General features: G+C 40.1%; 1 protein-coding gene across 8 annotated transcripts in view; it reads left to right on the top strand.

Annotated features, from left to right (window-relative positions):
* The window catches only part of SIPA1L1 (signal induced proliferation associated 1 like 1), a 366,852-nt gene that overhangs the window by 230,203 nt on the left and 118,200 nt on the right, over positions 1-18,449 (top strand). For all 8 annotated transcript variants that reach the window (XM_043920090.1, XM_043920096.1, XM_043920094.1 and 5 more), the window contains one exon: positions 315-2,112. In XM_043920090.1, coding sequence (XP_043776025.1) covers positions 615-2,112 — 1,498 coding nt within the window. In that variant the 5' untranslated portion in view covers positions 315-614. The remainder of the gene's footprint in view (positions 1-314; positions 2,113-18,449) is intronic.

The raw sequence follows: 18,449 nt of genomic DNA, 5'->3' as shown, positions 1-18,449 counted from the left end.
TTAGAGGTCACTGGAGTCTGTCTGTGGTCTGTACTTGGGCTAATGTCCTGGAACAAGATCCCTCACTGCCTTCTAATGATATGAAACAGTTCAATTAAGCTGAAGTATTAATAGTCTTTTAAAATATATGTAATTTAAATGATGGATATTATTAAATGCTTTCAAATCTGCTTTACTAAAAATATGGGCTGTAAACTGTGAGCCACAATCTGTTACTGAATCTTTTATTTGCATGTATCTGGTTTTGGCAATTGCATACTTATTTTTAGATGTATTTATTAAATGCTAATCCAAATTGTCCTCCTCTCTTTTAGAGAAAGCATGGGATTATGGCAGTCACAGAGTCCCAGTGATACAAGTTCCATTTAGTTCTTTCTGAAAGAAAGCCATCTATCAAAGTAAAGCAAAGGAACTCTTGTGGATTATAATGTTCTACAGATCTGGATTTTCAGAGATTTGAAGATGAGTTATTTTAACCTTTTAAATGAAAAAGATTAAGATCTCGTGCAACTGCTGTATTTTCTGGAAGCCATTCTCCAAAAGGGAAGTGCACATTTAAAACTTAGGTATGATGGTCCTTTCTGTGGGGATTTAAGTCAAATTGCTTTTGCATCATGACCAGCCTGAAACGGTCACAGACAGAGAGGCCGGTTGCCACTGAAAGGGCCTCCGTTGTGGGCGCAGATGGCACCCCCAAAGTCCACACAGACGACTTCTACATGCGACGTTTCAGGTCCCAAAACGGCAGCCTAGGGTCATCTGTCATGGCACCTGTAGGGCCCCCCCGAAGTGAAGGTTCTCACCATATAACTTCGACCCCCGGAGTCCCAAAGATGGGGGTTCGGGCAAGGATTGCGGATTGGCCCCCCAGAAAGGAAAACGTAAAAGAATCTAGCCGTTCAAGCCAGGAAATAGAAACCTCAAGTTGCCTTGAGAGCCTGTCCTCCAAAAGCAGTCCTGTGAGTCAGGGAAGTTCTGTAAGCCTCAATTCCAGTGACTCAGCCATGTTAAAAAGCATACAGAACACGCTGAAGAACAAGACGCGGCCGTCGGAGAGCATGGACTCCAGATTTCTTATGCCCGAAGCCTACCCCAGCTCCCCCAGGAAGGCGCTGCGCCGGATCCGGCAGCGCAGCAACAGCGACATCACCATAAGTGAACTTGACGTGGATAGCTTTGATGAATGTATCTCGCCCACCTACAAGACGGGGCCATCGCTGCACAGGGAATACGGTAGCACATCTTCAATCGATAAGCAGGGAACGTCCGGAGAAAGCTTCTTTGACTTGTTAAAGGGCTACAAAGAGGACAAGTCTGATCGAGGTCCCACTCCGACCAAGCTCAGTGACTTTCTCATCGCCGGTGGGGGCAAGGGTTCTGGTTTCTCCTTGGATGTGATAGACGGGCCCATCTCACAGAGAGAGAACCTCAGGCTCTTTAAGGAAAGGGAAAAACCACTCAAGCGGCGCTCCAAGTCGGAAACCGGAGACTCCTCCATTTTTCGTAAATTACGCAATGCCAAAGGTGAGGAACTTGGGAAGTCGTCGGATCTTGAAGATAACCGATCGGAAGACTCTGTCAGGCCCTGGACATGCCCGAAGTGCTTTGCCCACTATGATGTCCAGAGTATCTTATTTGACTTGAACGAGGCGATTATGAACAGGCACAATGTAATTAAGAGGAGAAACACCACCACAGGGGCCTCGGCAGCTGCGGTGGCATCCTTGGTCTCAGGGCCTTTGTCTCACTCGGCCAGCTTCAGCTCCCCGATGGGCAGCACAGAGGACCTGAATTCCAAAGGAAGCCTCAGCATGGACCAGGGAGATGATAAAAGCAATGAACTGGTGATGAGCTGTCCGTATTTTCGGAATGAGATTGGTGGAGAAGGGGAAAGGAAGATCAGCCTGTCCAAATCAAATTCCGGTTCCTTTAGTGGGTGTGAAAGTGCCTCCTTTGAGTCTACACTCAGCTCCCATTGTACAAACGCAGGCGTGGCAGTACTCGAAGTGCCCAAGGAGAACTTGGTGTTACACCTGGATCGGGTGAAAAGATACATCGTGGAACACGTGGATCTCGGCGCCTACTATTACAGGAAGTTCTTCTATCAGAAGGGTGAGTAGAGATCTTTAATTTTCTTTTGCCATACTTTCTGAAAAGGAGTACTGTCTATCAGGTTTTGTAAGGCAGTGTGATGGAAGATTTGCATGAATGCCTTCTCTTGATGGTGAAAGAGTTAGCTGTTTGCTGCAGTGTATTTCTGTTTGCATTTTGTGAGTTACTTTCTCCTTTTAGATATATTAAATATCTTGTATACAGTATATTAATTTTATTAGGTAAAAAACCTTTGATTCAGTGGATGAAATTGTAATCTTTATGTAGAAGACTTGCTATGTCACCTTTAGGGATAAATATCATATAGAGTTAAAAATATTTTAAATACAGCTTTTAAAGGGTTTCAAAAGCAATCTTAGTGCAGGTTTTTTATTTGTTTAGTACTTTTACAATTGGTACAGGGCCATTTCTTTTCTCCATCAATGTTCTCATCACTCAATGACAATTATAATACATTCCCATTCATTTCACAGGCATTTTAGTGAGAACTTTATTATTTGACAAAAATCTCAGAGTTGGGAATCAAACCTTGGTCTTCTAGATTTGAGTATAAAAGGCACTGGAATGAGAAGTACCATTAGCATGTTGATGACTTCTTTTTCTGCTTTGGGGGGAAATATATATCTATATTGTTGAATTGTGCTGTAGACATACAGTTTTATCTCATGCTTTTAAGAAAACTCTGTGAATTCACTGACAGGTAGTTTAAATGAACTCTTAGGAGCTTTCTAATAGTGTTTTTGAGCAGCATTATTAATTGAAGAATGAGTTTGTCGTGCAAGTACCTGAGCTAGGAGACAAGATGCTCTCCGAGGAAGAACGTACACCTGTGGTCCACTAGCTAGCTCAGTAATCTCTGCATTGAGACCAAGTGAGAGGCCCCTGGAATACAAGCTACTACAGTGGTCTTTCAGTTTCCCACCTACTATTTGGGGGTTTTCAGTCCTTTTGAGATTTATTCTTCCAATTGAATTTTCATTTCTAGTACTTCATTCTAGTGTGCTAGCTGTATGACATTGCTTACTTGAAAATAAAGTTTATTGTAAGGTTATTGCATGATTGGCTCTATTCACAAGGGTTTATTGACCAAAGGAGCCTTGTCTCAGTGCTCAGCATCAACGTCTCTTAAACATCTATGGCAAAGGTCCTGGAACTAATATAATGAAAATCCCGACTTCCTTGGTAAGCCATCTTTATTTTCTCAGAAAACTTCCTGGAGTTCAGATTTTAGAAATCACTTCTTTCTTATTCTGTCCTTAAGGGTACAGAGTATTTTGACCTTGCCATCTTGGTATTTGGGGCCAGATAATTCTTTGTTTGTTACATCCTATAGTCTTACACATTCTGGGATATAAGATGTTTAGCAGTGTCCCTGGCCTCTACATCCTAGATGCCAAGAGGTACCCTGACTTGTGATGACCTAAAATGTCTACATTTGGATATTGCCAAATGTCCTCTAGGAAATTGGCCCTTGCTGAAAATCCCTTTTTTACTAAGCCTAGAGAAGTTTTCCACAGGTGTTTGTGAGCTGTCTGTAGAGGAGGCCATCTTCCTAAAGAACTGACATTCCAACACAGGAGAGAACATGTTACTTATAATCTTACATATGTATTCATAGTAGTTGGCTCTTTTGCCCAGTTCAGTTCAGTTCAGTCGCTCAGTCGTGTCTGACTCTTTGCGACCCCATGAACGCCAGGCCTCCCTGTCCATCACAGGAGCCTACCCAAACCCATGTTCATTGAGTCGGTGATGCCATCCAACCATCTCATCCTCTGTCGTCCCCTTCTCCTCCTGCCCCCAATCCCTCCCAGTATCATGGTCTTTTCCAATGAGTCAGCTCTTCGCTGATGCGCCCAAAGTACTTGGTGGCGCATGAGGTGGCCAAAGTATTGGAGTTTCAGCTTCAACATCAGTCCTTCCAATGAACACCCAGGACTGATCTCCTTTAGGATGGACTGGTTGGATCTCCTTGCAGTCCAAGGGACTCTCAAGAGTCTTCTCCAACACCACAGTTCAAAAGCATCAATTCTTCTGTGCTCAGCTTTCTTTATAGTCCAGCTCTCACATCCATACATGACTACTGGAAAAACCATAGCCTTGACTAGACAGACCTTTGTTGGCAGAGTAATGTCTCTGCTTTTCAATATGCTGTCTAGGTTGGTCATAACTTCCCTTCCAAGGAGTAAGTGTCTTTTAATTTCATGGCTGCAGTCACCATCTGCAGTGATTTTGGAGCCCAAAAAGCAAAGTCAGCCACTGTTTCCACTGTTTCCCCATCTATCTGCCCTGAAGTGATGGGACCAGATGCCATGATCTTAGTTTTCTGAATGTTGAGCTTTAAGCCAACTTTTTCACTCTCCTCTTTCACTTTCATCCAGAAGCTCTTTAGTTCTTCCTCACTTACTGCCATAAGGGTGGTGTCATCTGCATATCTGAGGTTATTGATGTTTCTCCCAGCAATCTTGATTATTCCAGCTTGTGCTTCCTCCAGCCCAGCATTTCTCATGATGTACTCTGCATATAAGTTAAATAAGCAAGGTGACAATATACAGCCTCGACATACTCCTTTTCCTATTTGGAACCAGTCTGTTGTTCCATGTCCAGTTCTAACTGTTGCTTCCTGACCTGCATACAGGCTTCTCAAGAGGCAGGTCAGGTAGTCTGGTATTCCCATCTCTTTCAGAATTTTCCACAGTTTACTGTGAACCACACAGTCAAAGGCTTTGGCATAGTCAATAAAGCAGAAATAGATGTTTTTCTGGAACTCTCTTCCCTTTTCCATGATCCAGCAGATGTTGGCAATTTGATCTCTGGTTCCTCTGCCTTTTCTACAACAAACTTGAACATCTGGAAGTTCATGATTCACGTATTGCTGAAGCCTGGCTTGGAGAATTTTAAGCATTACTTTACTAGCGTGTGAGATGAGTGCAATTATGCGGTAGTTTAAGCATTCTTTGGGATTGCCTTTCTTAGGGATTGGAATGAAAACTGACCTTTTCCAGCCTGTGGCCACTGCTGAGTTTTCCAAATTTGCTGACATATTGACTGCAGCACTTTCACAGCATCATCTTTTAGGATTTGAAATAGCTCAACTGGAATTCATCACCTCCACTAGCTTTGTTTGTAGTGATGCTTCCTAAGGCCCAGTTGACTTCACATTCCAGGATGTCTGGCTCTAGGTAATATAATCACATTAATGAACATTATGAGCACTTACTGTGAACTAGAAACTTACCGTGTGGTTTGACGTGCATTTTCTCATTTCAGTGTGTTCATGCCCCCTGTGGTATAGATATAATTATTGAAGGCATTTTCCAGATGAGAAAACTGTGGTTTGTGTGACTGGTTTCAGTGGTTAAGCTGTCATTGAAGTTAATAGTACTGGAGCCAGTATTTCACCTTTGGGGTGTCCAACCAGAATCATGTTCTTGACTGCTTTGCTCTGCTCTGTACTATATTAGACTAAAGGAAGGAGAGTGTTTTTATCTTTAAATCTGGTAGAATTTTGTTCAAAGTATTTTGTCTTTCAAAAGTAAGGAATAAAACTTTGAACACCTGTATCCCACGGTAATCCAGTTTAGATCATAACACTTCATAAATTTAAGAGCAACGAATTCAAAGAAATTTCTTATTTAAACCCTCTTTCTATCTATAGACAGACCATACCCTCTTAGCTAACATAATTGGAACTGTTTAATTAAAAAAATCGTTAAGACAGGGAATCTTGCAGATGTATACATACTCAAAATATCTTATTTTCACTAAACTATATAATAATAATAAATATATATTTGCTAAATTTTGGTGAGGCCAAGGGTGCTTCTTTGACAGTGATTCTGCTATTTTGAATTCTACCTTGTATTAACAGTATAAACATAGACAGTAGCAAAATACCCTGAATCTTACAGAATCTTAGATTTAAAATGTTTTTCTCCTTTTTTTATAGGTTTTGCCCACATCTAATCCAATAGCTTTCCTTTTAATGACTTGCTTTTATGAAGTCTTTCCAAAGCCTTTAATTTAGTTTTTAATAAGAAACAAGATTTATCTCTTGTGCTCATATTCCATCAACTTTCATAATATTTAATTAAATTTCATAATTACAATAACAAGTCAGCTGGCATAAACTGGTTTGGGAAGACACAGCTTGACTCTTGAAGTCAGCATGGAGTCCAGCTGGTAGGAGCAGAAAGTGTGTGTGGCTCCAGAGAGTGCCTGCTAGTGTCATTGGGCATTTATCATCGAGGTTTACAGAGGAAACATAGAACGATAGTTAATACATGAAACTGGTGCAGGAGGACAGTGTCACAGAGCACCTGCTGTGTTTTCTTGGGCCATACAGATTTTCAAATCAGGTACATCATTTGTTACAAAGAAGATACAACAGATTGTGGATCTGAATAACTTGAAGCCGAAATTAACCCTCTTAAACTCTGTGTATTACAAACTTTGTGTAGTATCTGTACTTTTCTTAAAATTTATTTTATTGAAGTATAGTTGATCTGCAATGTGTTAATTCTGCTGTGCAGAAAAGTGAATTGTTTATACACACATGCATTTTTTTTCATATTCTTTTCCGTTTGCTTTATCTCAGGATGTTGAATATACCCTATGCTATACAGTAGAACCTGTCCTTTATCCACTCAGTATATAATAGTTTGCGTTTGCTAATCCCAGACTTTCACTGCATCCCTTCCCCATCCCCTTTCCCTGGGCAACTACATGTTTGTTCTCTATGTCTGTACGTCTGTTTCTATTTCTTAGATAAGTTCGTTTGTATCATATTTTAGATTCCACATATAAGTGATAGCTGTACTTTTCATCACAGTGTAAAATGTAGATAGACAAATAATTCTGTCATGATTTTTAATTCATAGCTTGATTCACTGAAATTAGTACACTAACTCATTTTTCCTAATCAGAACCTGGAAGAGGTTCTGTTCTTGTTGAAGGAGTACATCCATGACAGGTGTAATTTCTCTTCCGGCAACAGGGTGTAGCACTTCTGACCTGATTGTCAGTCCAACCTCTTAATCACCAGATACTGGGTTTAATGAATTCCTGATTTCCCTGAGGCTAAGTCTCTGGGGGAAAAATTCACATTACTGAAGTGTGTATTGTTGACATGATATGTGAAATCTAACTGTCTTTGATAGATGAAGCTGCCATCATTTTTTAAATATTATGTTATTTTTATGAACTTCATTATTTTGCAAATTTAGACTTCAGAGGATATTTGTCTTCATCTCATGAGCCCAGTCCGTTGCTGGAAAGATGCTGGCCCAGCAGAGCAGTCTACCCATTGTCTGCATCTGTTGAAATAAGCAACAAACTATCAATTTCTTCTTTCTGGTCCTTCCTCTTACCCACTTCTCTTTGCTGTTTTGCCAGTCTGTGTGATGGATCTAACTCACCAAGGATTAAATGACGGTAATAACATAGCTAACATTTATTGTGTTATTACTTTGTGGTTTATGCAGAGCTCCTCACATAATGCTCATTAAGACCCCAAGGTGAAGTTGTCATTGTGATAAGTCCAAGTGATGCAACCACATCCTTCCTAGAGAGGTGCAAACGAGGCAATATGATAACATCAAAATTAATCTGGGCATCTCCCTTTGAGTGCGTATGTATTTTGTGTTGAATTTTTACTTAGTCACCGTGATTACGGTAGCAGGGCAGGACTGTTTCAGTTTTGCCCTGCGTATACAAGGGTCTGAGACACAGCCTCCCTGAATCCCACTGGAACAGTGCACTAATGGAAAAGAGAGGAGGCCAAGGGAGGCTTTCGCCGTGCTGTTTGGTGCTCCATTGATCAAAAGAGCTGATAGGCTCATCTGACGCCAGATGGGATGTCACTCTCAAAGTCAGGTTACTGAAGCTGCTGTGCTGGGGCCAGGCCTTCCCCTCCTGCCCAGTGGCCAGAAGCAGCTGCCATCATCAGGTCTGAAGAGCATCTAAGAATATTTTCTCATTCCTGGAAAGGACGAACAGTAATGCTCTGCACCTGCTTACTCTTCTGTTAACTTGAAACCACCAGATTTGATTGTTCTGCAGTTCACCTTCCTCCTCCTATACACCACTGCCTCGCCACACCTCACCACACATGTGTTTGCACACGCACACTCACATGTATACAAGTCAGGTTGAATAGTATGCTGGGCTCCTGGATTATTAGTTTGGGGCCTAGTTGGATTTTGGTTGCTACTGTAATGTCCAGTTTTCTTTATTTCCCTTTCACTCTCTTCTAATCAACCATCTTTACCATTTCTTTCGAATTTATACTCTGAACTGCATTTGTACTTGAAGTGACAGCTTTAGTGCTCTGATATATTCTCCAGTTTTGTTATTGGGCACTATTCTGCAAGTTCAGGTTTTTAAATGTGTATCATTACCTATTGTAAGTTTTAGTGGATTATTGTACGGTACATATAGAACATCAGAGGACACCTTAAAGTTAAACTTATTTGTGCTGTGCTTATTTTGTTTATTTCTTCTGTAACTGTAGCAACATTACGCTTGAGTATAGTACCATGGAATGCCTTGTAACTCCGAGTTCGGAAAGGATAACTAGTCTATGGTTAGTTTTTTGTGAACAGTCGTATTTCAAGTATGTGATAAAACTCCAGAGTCAGCAAGTCTGTTCTCCTAAACCATGTTGTGCTCTGTGTTCTTGAACTTAACAGTTTATTTCTGCCAAAACTAATAGGGAAAGATTTTATTCATGTGTAATAACTTACTGTTCTCATGCCTTTGTCTTTCATTTTTTATTGAGAGCATATAAACTGTGTTTTATTTGTTTGAAGGCAGCTTTCTAGTTATGTAATCCTTTTCAGGGAGATTTGGGGCACTAAGTAACTTCCTGAGAAACTCATCTAGGAGGGTTTTGCTGCTGTTTCTTTACCTGCTCGGGGCTCCTGGTAGCAAGAAGGCCATTAGGTAGGAAGGTGTGCGTGTTTGCTCTTTGGAAAACAAGCATCCTCTGCCTTCTCGGCCGTGGTCTCCCAAGCCGCATCACGATTGAACTCTGATCTGTGAGGCATCCAGGAGTTCATATTCCTTGAGCCGTCTCAGTTCAGAGGCTTGTGAAAGCTGATTAAAAGGGCGTGTGCCTCTCAACTGCTCCTTTCTGTTGAGTTTTTAAAATCAAGCTAGACGGTCCAAAGGCCACCTTTGCTCAGACACTTGACTTTATTCAAGGTCATCTTGCAAAGATTCAATCATACAAAAACAGAGTGTGCTTTCACAATGAACTGATGATGGAGATGCTGGCCTTTTTGTCATCCTTTGGCCTTTTAGAAAGTTCCCACATGATGAATTTATTTTAGAATTTGATGCCATGAATTGTTTTCTGGTAGCTGCTAAATGACTGCCTTTCTGATGATAGGTGTGTTTTATTTGTTTGCTTGTTTTATTTTATTTATTTTTTTTTACTTTATCTCCTTCCTGTTTTACTTCACCTCCCAGAAGAAAATTTGATGCTCAACTGTGCCACCTTCATTGATAACATAGTTATATCCACTTGGCTTTTATTTTCCTATTTCTGTTTCATTAGCACAGTTTGCGTATTTCCTTTATAATGAATGACTTCAGAACACTCTTTTTAGAAAAAGTAATTAGTCTACGTTTGTATCCAAATAAAAGACCTCTGTTCCCAAGGCTTTTTGCTGAGTTCTGGCTACATTCCTCACCAGCCTTTACCTGCTTCCATCTGGTTGGTTATCTAGCCGGCACCTTGAAACCTGGGACACAGATTTTGACTGCTTCTCCCTTTTTCTCCCTGAACACGCCTACCCTCGTCATTGCCCTCACGCTGTAAGTGCCACCATTACTGTCAGTCTCTTGGATTTGAAACACTGAAGCCTCTTTGATGCCTCTCCTCATGGATGCTAACCTCCAGGCAGCTGGGAAGGCCTCTTGCCTCTCCCTCCACGCTGTTGCTGACTTCCTGTTCTCTGGGTCCTGGTCCCAGGTCTGTCGCTTCAAGCCCTTGCTGCCTTTTGCCACAGTTCCTGGCCATTGTCTTAGTCTCTTCATCTCCGGTCCCCCCATCTCAAAATTCATCCTCTTGTCTTTGCCAAATACACCAGTCTAATCACAGACAATTTGCATCTTACATGATTGTGTTGGTATGATACAATCATGTAACAGATACACTATTGATCAAGTCCTCTGAGAAGCGGAGGCTGGGACAGTATTGGCATGCAAGTGGTTTGTTGGGGACCTGGGGGCCCTGCCTGTGAAAGAAGAGGGGAGAGGAAGCAGGATTTATCAGGAAGGTCTTCAGTCCACAGTGCAGGTCTGACACTATGAAAGGGAGAAGAAAAAGGGAGAAGAAACGAAAGCGGGCAGGGGGAGCCTCAGCTCACTGTGCACGTGTGACAAAATCTCAACCAATGCCATGAAATAAAAAGGAGCAATAGAGTGCTCCCTTGTTGGGCAGTCAGTCGGGCACACTCAAGGTTGGGCTGCCCAGGAAGAGTGTGTCTGGGCTGGAAAACTACAGAAAAATCCCAAGATACTATAGCCGGAGACTTTCATCTAATTGCATTTCTAGTGGCTGAATGGGTTGTGAGCCATTTCTGGAAGAGAGATGTTAAGTATTGCACATCTGGGGCCGTGACGTGTGCGTGAGTGCCTTCATCATTCTTGGCATGATTTAGGACGCTTGGAGTGAGAAATAAAATGAAACACCTTCATGGAGCTTACATTCTGGTGGAGGGAAACAGACAGTAAACAAATCCAACAAAAGGACATACATGCTTACTATGAAAGTTAATAATTCAGAGTTGAGATAGTAATTCTCCTGATCTCAGTATTTGATTGTAATCCTCTTTATCTTTTCTTTTTTGTTGTCATCCTTGTTTTTAAATTCAAGTGTATTTAATTTACATTGTTGTGGTTTCAAGTGTACAGCAGAGTGGTTCAGTTATGCATACGTTTATATGGATAGATACACTTTTTTAGATTCTTTTCTATTACACGTTATTACAAGATATTGGGTATAGTTCTCTGTGCTATGCAATAGATCTCTATCGTTTGCTTATTTATATATAGTACTTTGTGTACCTATGTGTTTCTTACATAGAGATTTATTACCCAATTTCCTATTAATCAGTGCCCTTAATATTTTTAAGTAGCTTTAAAAATTAACAACTGCACATTCATACATTTATTCATTTATTGCATGATATTTTTACAGCATCTAGTCTGTGTCAGCTGTGGTGCTTGGAAGAGAACAAAAGCAAATAAACCTGCCTTCATGGTATTTGTAGCTTGCCCTGAGTACTGTTAAGACAAATGAGAAGTTTTAGAACATTAATTTTTTTCCTGATCTTTTTTTTTGGAGGGGGGGGTGGGAGGCGTTGTGCCTTGCAGCTTGCAGGAGCTTAGTTACCCAGCCACGGACTGAACCCAGCCCCAGCAGTGAGAACACCAAGTAGCCTGACCACTGGACCACCAGGGAATTCCCTTTTTCCTGATTTTTAAAAACCATTTAACAGAATCTTTTATTTTTCTTTTTCTGGCTGTGCCACGCAGGATCTTAGTTTCCCATCCAGGGATCAAACCCGCACCCCCTGCAGTGGAAGGGCAGAGTCTTAACCACAGGACCACCAGGGAGGTCCTAACAGAATCTTTTATAATCTCTTTATTTCCTCTACCTGGAACTCCATCTTGATAGATGATGGAACCTGTGGTTTTATCATCCATTTTTTTCTTTCATAATTTCAAATTCTTTTTATTTTCTATATTAATTTTATCTTTTGGTTCAGGAATTGATACGTATCTCTATATGTTCTACTCTCCAGCCCTTTCATTTTATTTTAGTAATCGTAGTTTTATTTGCCAGGAATTCACTATTTTTGTTTCCCAGTAGTTACTGTTCTAATAGTTTATCCTTATTTTATATACCCCACATTTCTCCATTGGTATTCATTAAAATAATTTTTTCTAATTTTTTTTCCCTTGCATGATCTGTATCTTCTGAGTGGTAGTCTCTGTTTGTGTGTGTGTGTTTCCTTTTATGCTATTGGTTTTCCTTGGTCCATTGATCTTTGCCACGTTTATGAACAAAGGCCAAGGATGATTGTTACAGGAGGCAGGCTTCCCTGCAGCGCTGTGTGTCTTTTTCCTTAGCTGGTCTCACCTTCCGTGGGGGAAGTGAGGGCTGGCACTGGAAATGTAGGTGAGACCCCCTAGCAGGGAGGAGTGTATGAAGCGAGAGGGTAGTGAAGGCAGTGCTCAGTACCAGCCCACATGGGTGCCTGGTTGGGAGAGGTCTGGCCTGCTCCCCTCCTGCATGGAGCTGCCTTTCCTCCCATCCATGCATCAGGATGGGTGGTCTTCCTGCCTCTCCTGGGCTTCTGAGTAACCCCCTTCTTCCTCAGGGTGCAGGTGCTTTCCCACCACTGTTCCAGTCACCCTGTGTCCCGGTTTCTGCCCAACGCTTTCTTTGGTTGCCCTGGTTTATAACCAGTCTAAGCAATCCTGGAAGGCAAGGACTACAACAGATTAGGCTAGGCTCAGCAGTTATTTCACAATTGGAATGCTTGGTACTGATGCACAAAGTACAAAGTTTATTGAGTTGGGGAGCCAGTGTATCTTGTATTCATAGCATCAAGTAGACTCAGGGAGGGCCCTCTGTGTATATGACCTTGTGTTACAGTCTGGACACCGAATAATATGTTGCAGTTCCTTTTCCCCTCTTTTCAGGAAATGAGACCACAGACAAGTCTGTGTGTGGTCATGGTGGTTTTGTGGAAATTAACCAAGACCACCAATTGATCGCCATAAACCCAAAACACCATTCCGGAGACTGATTTTTACTATTGTAAACCTTCTTAGACATAAGTGATAGATGCTAAAGTCAGTGGATGACACCTTGAGAAGGAAGGAGTAGAAATAGGATTTGCACCATCTCAAAGTAACTCCTCCCCAAATATGTGTAAATCATAAGAAGAATGATAGTGACTTTACATTGAACAAAGTGGCACATGCCACCTTAATAGAAGGAACTCTGTCATGGTCTCTATCATGAACCCAGTGAAACGATGCACTGAGGTTCCATTATTTCTGTGGTTCTCTTGCTCAAAATGCATAACCTTAGTTTAATTACATGAAACCACCAGACACACCCAAGTTGAGTGGTAAATACTGTTCAAAAGTGTCAAGTTCACAAAAAAGTAAGGAATTGTAACAGATTGCAAGGGGAACTAAGGAGGAATAACAGCAGTTAAATACAATGTGGGATAATGAGTGAGATTTCAGAGAAAAAAGGGCATAGTGGAAAAACTAGAGAAATTTGAGTATTTGAATATTAATTTCCTGATTTCTGATTAATGAATATTGTACTGTATGTAGTTATATAAGACGAAGACTGGGCTAGGGATATATGTATGGAAACTCCTTGTACTATATTTGCAACTTTTCTGTCAGTCCAGAAGCAGTCAAGATAAAATGTGAAAAAGAAAACCTTCAGGTACGATCAGTAACAGCAGCTAACATAGGAACCATCCACAAGGAAATGGGAATGCTTCCTCAACTTTCTGTGTCAAAGTGCATCAGAGCAAATGCCATGCTACTGTATGTATCTCAGAGAATTTCTCTTCTTTGTTTTGCAGTCTCAAGGACTAAGGGCCCTTTAGATCTGTTATTTCAGTACAAGCTCGTCACCTATCTTTCAAATGCATACCTCATTGTTAATTTCACATACCAGAGAGCCACCAAAAGTTGGTGCTCAGCAAACATTTCTTTTGTCGAACCAATTCCTTTGCTCATCTTCTCACGGAGCCCCCTCCTCTGTATGGAGAGGCCATGCATCTGAACCTCAGGACAGCAAGAGGAGGGACTTTCATAACTGCATTCTCATCAAGTAGAAGCTTTCAATGATGTAGAAGCATCAGCAGAAGCAGGTGGGCTCTGCTGAGTTTTTGAGACACATTGCATGGTCTCGCCCTCATGAGCTGCAGTGACTGAATTTCTGACTGTTTCTGAGGGACTTCCTTTCAAATACTTCAGCAGCATTTTACACAGACATCTTGCTGCAATGTCCCTGATAAAGAGGTACAAAAGGGTTTTTGTTTTTTTTTTTTTCTTAAATAAAGACATTGAGTTAGAAACAGGTGTTTCATTGTAATTTCTTTCGTTTGGATATTAAATACTTTTTCTTCCCCCCAAGCTGGCTTTTAAATTAGTGTGAACTAACAATAAGCCTGAAGAGTTATATTAATATGCAACCTTTTAAAATATTCTTTTTACTCAGTGACCATTTGTAAACCATTTTTATAAAAATTGCCATATTTGTAGAAATACTTTTTTATACTTTAAAAATCTTCCTATTATAAAAGATATATATTCATTACAGAAAAATTAGCAACTATAGAAACTAAGGAAATTAATCATGTGTGATTACTAGTTACTTTACTTCTCTTTTAATACATATATACTCATTAATTAAATAAGATAAGGATCATTAAATAGTTTTATATATTTTTTATGGTTCTATAATTGGCTTTGCCATCATTTATTTAAAGTCTTCCACCTGTTATTAAATTCAAGTTTTCTACTTCCTTAGTATAAATAATTCTTACATCAGATCATCCTAAGTATTTTTTGGTACTTAAGATGACCTCTGGGCACTTAGGATGGCATTTAACCCCTTTGGCAATTTGGTGAAACCTATGGACTCTCCTTAGACTAATGTTTTTAAGTACATAAAAGTACAAAGCAAACCAGTCATATTAAACTACAGTTGCAAGAGTATTAAAAATTTTGTGATATACTAACATAGATGCTTCTTTTTTATTACATTAACAAAAAGATCTAGCATCAGTTCTGATAACTACTGTAATTTCAAAGCTGTGATGAGAATAATTGATATTTTGATATGTCTACAACAGTAATATGATATGAAAACATCTCATGATTTCTGTAGGTGTCAAAGTCATATGTGCAGCTGATGATACTATAGTTGGTTGGCTCCATTTATAATTAATGGAAATGCTACATTTCATTTAGAGGGTAGTGAAAATAAAGATAAAAATTTTTTCATTCAAGTTCATGAACCCCCTAATTTCTTTCCATAGACAAGTTTAAAAGCCTCTGACCTTACATAAATGCTCTTGTTATGTAACTTTCCCCTCCCCGCCACATGTCCAATTATTTACATAAGGTAGAGTCCTGTAAGTGAAATGGTGTGAATTTTATGGAAACCTTGATTTTTATTGCCAAATTGTTCTTAAGAAAGCTTAGGCCAGAAAGGTTCTACTCCTATTTTAAGACTGTGTGGTGTTTAACATTTTCTTGGCTACCTTGAGTATTTGCTGTTTTTATTTTAGAATATTTATTGTAGGTCCAAAACATTTCAACTTCTTTGACCACAAGTAAGACTGAATTATTTAAATAGAATTATTGGCTATTTGTCATAGATAATAGTCAATTAAAAATCTTCCATTTTGACAGTGATACTGTTTTTCCTTTGTTTCAAATAGAGTTTTCTTTGTACTTTTTCCTTTCGTCATTTGAATGCAATTCATTAGTGTCGGCCTTACTTCAGTTAAAGTCTACTTTTTATTGGCAGGTTGGGGGGCTTCTGAGGGCTGCTTAGTCATGTGAGGCTTTAAGCCTAACAACGTGATATAATTTTTTCAAATAGACCACCCTAATTTTTAAGAGCTACCTACGGAAAAGAAGAATTGGAACTTCAGAGTACTGTGCACTTTGTGAATGTGGACAATTACTCTTATGCAACCATAATTACAGGCTTAGTGGAATGCTTTGGGACAGAATTCTGGACTGTGGCCAGTCCTGTGTAAATGTCCCCATCCATTACTCTGACCTGCTTTTGATTATGATGCAAAGTCCTAGGCTATTTAGTTCTCATGGAACCTCCGCCCTTATAATTAGGATGAGCCCTTTGGGGACCAGAGACAGAACCTCTGAGTGGTGCTTTTCTCAGAAAGAGCCATTCTTCAAACACATGAATCCTTATTACCTCCACTTTGGCAAATCTGTGTTTTCATTTTTAAAGAATATACTGTTGTTGCTTGTGTTTTCTTTTCCATTTAATTATTTTAGATCTGTTCTCTCTTTGTAACCTAGTTGTCAGTCATATTTAGATGTTGTAAGTTGCACAAAAATGAAAAATCTGAACAAATTGCACTCAATAGGCAGAGATAAGTACCTTATTAGAAGCATGTGCTGTGGTGAGTGGTTTTCCCAATTGCATCTAGATTCTCTGTCTAATGGAAATATTGAGGGTAGAATTTATGATGTTGACTGCACTGATGCTGACATACTTGTAGCCCACCAGGTAGACTATTTCAAGGGAAAAAGAATTTAAAATATTCAGAGTGGTAAAATGATTTTAATTCCAGCTAGGAAAGTTGTTGTCATTCCATTCTTTAACCTGCTAATAGATGAGGCCCATGTATGTCTGCTTAGTAGTATCTTTAGGACCCCTGTCATACAGTGAATTAAGATGCCTTTTTTAGAGGAAATGGAAGAGTTTTCATTTCTCCTTCTACATAGCCATTTAGGGTAATTAAGATTAGCATGTGACCATTTTGATGACTTTAACATATGTTGCTATAATGCTTTCTAAAATGGTTGGTACCAATTCATGGTGTCACCAACAGTGAAGGAATGTATTCCAGCCCTACCAAGGACTATTTTTCCCTTCAGAAGTGTTGTTGCTAATTTTGTGAGGCCTGAGATAGTAGCTGTTTTATTTGCTTTCTGTTTCTTTGATTTCTGTGTATCAGTCTATTTTCCCTATTTAATTTCTAAATTGACAATTCTAAAGAAATACTTTAAGCCATGCACCTGGTGGCTCAGCTGGTAAAGAATCCGCCTGCAATGTGGGAGACCTGGGATTGACCCCTGGGTTGGGAAGATGCCCTGGAGAAGGGAACGGCTACCCACTCCAGTATTCTGGCCTAGAGAATTCCATGGGCTCTATAGTCCATGGGGTCGCAAAGAGTCAGACATGACTGAGCGACTTTCACTTTATATTTTTACAAATTATATATAAAAAAAGATTTATTTTTGTTCATAATTACAAACAGTCCAGATTATGCTGGTCTCTGGAAATGTACAACTGAAATGCTAATGTGAAATCTGCAAATATTATGAAAACCAGTACAAGCAATCCAAAAATTGTTGGTTGAAGCCCTGTAACTCTTGTGACTTTATTTTTGTTTCCTTCTTTGCAATTGAAATGCCAGGACTTCAACTTTTTATGCCTTGTGCACACATCCTTATCTGTAGCTCATAATTGGATAATGTGACTGTGCTTGATCTAATCATTTGGAGCTTTGAACTATTGACTCTGTTCCCTCTCTAAGAATGTGAAAGTATTATTTATTATTGTGACTGTGTCAGCCAGAAATACGGCTATTTGTGTGCAATGTTCTAGTAATAGCAGAACTACTCATTGGTGTTCTTTGTACCATCCTTGTTTAAATGTAAGAACCAGAACTAATTGAAACTAAAGGTTAAAAATTTGTTTAGGTGCTAAGGATGAAAACTAAAACTGAAGGTGAGGGGAATCAGTGATATATGGGTAAAATATTAATATTTCTCCCTTTAAACACAGCGAAACCTTGGCAATATAGTACATCAGGAAATAAAGCCTTATGTGTGATCTGGCTAGTTAATCCTTAATATGTCTGAGTTCTGGTGCTGCTGTGTACTGCTTGTGGCTGGAAAGTGACTTACTCTCTCTAAATCATAATTGCCGCATCTGTGAAAAAGAAGGCAATGCCGATATTTTCATAGTTGACATGAATATTAGAGTGCTTGGCACAGTGCCTCACCTCACTGCATTATATCATTCTAATGTAGTGATTGCAGTACTGGGTTTTGGCATTCCAGTATGCTGGCACAGAAATATCATTATTTTTGGTAGTATAATACCCGTATTTCAATTCATCCATCAGCAGATTTATCCACCCTACTTTAGTCTCCAGCCCCTCTGCCCCACCCCCCCGCCCCTTTCCTTCCTCCATCTTTCATCATCAAAGGCTTCCTGGCCTTTCTTGAACACTTATCATCTGCATCTCCCCCATACTTGGACCCTCTCTCCCCCTTCCATCCCTCCACCCCGCAAAAGACAAAGCTGATTGTAGGTATGACCGGAAGAGCTCTCTGCATTTGATGGATACCATGGCGCTAGCAGAGGGTGGAGGTGCAATACATAGCTGATGGGAAGAAATACACATGCTGCAGCGTGGAGCCAATGCAGCGTGCTGCCCCAAGACTGTGGTCCCAGGAGGAAAGCAGCAGTATAGTCCAGTGAGCTTGAAGGACAGGCAGCAGCAAGAGTGGCCAGACTCAGG

Source organism: Cervus elaphus, chromosome 12 (assembly GCF_910594005.1).
Source record: "Cervus elaphus chromosome 12, mCerEla1.1, whole genome shotgun sequence".
Taxonomy (NCBI): Eukaryota; Metazoa; Chordata; class Mammalia; order Artiodactyla; family Cervidae; genus Cervus; species Cervus elaphus.
This window is presented reverse-complemented; position numbering and strand designations above follow the sequence as displayed.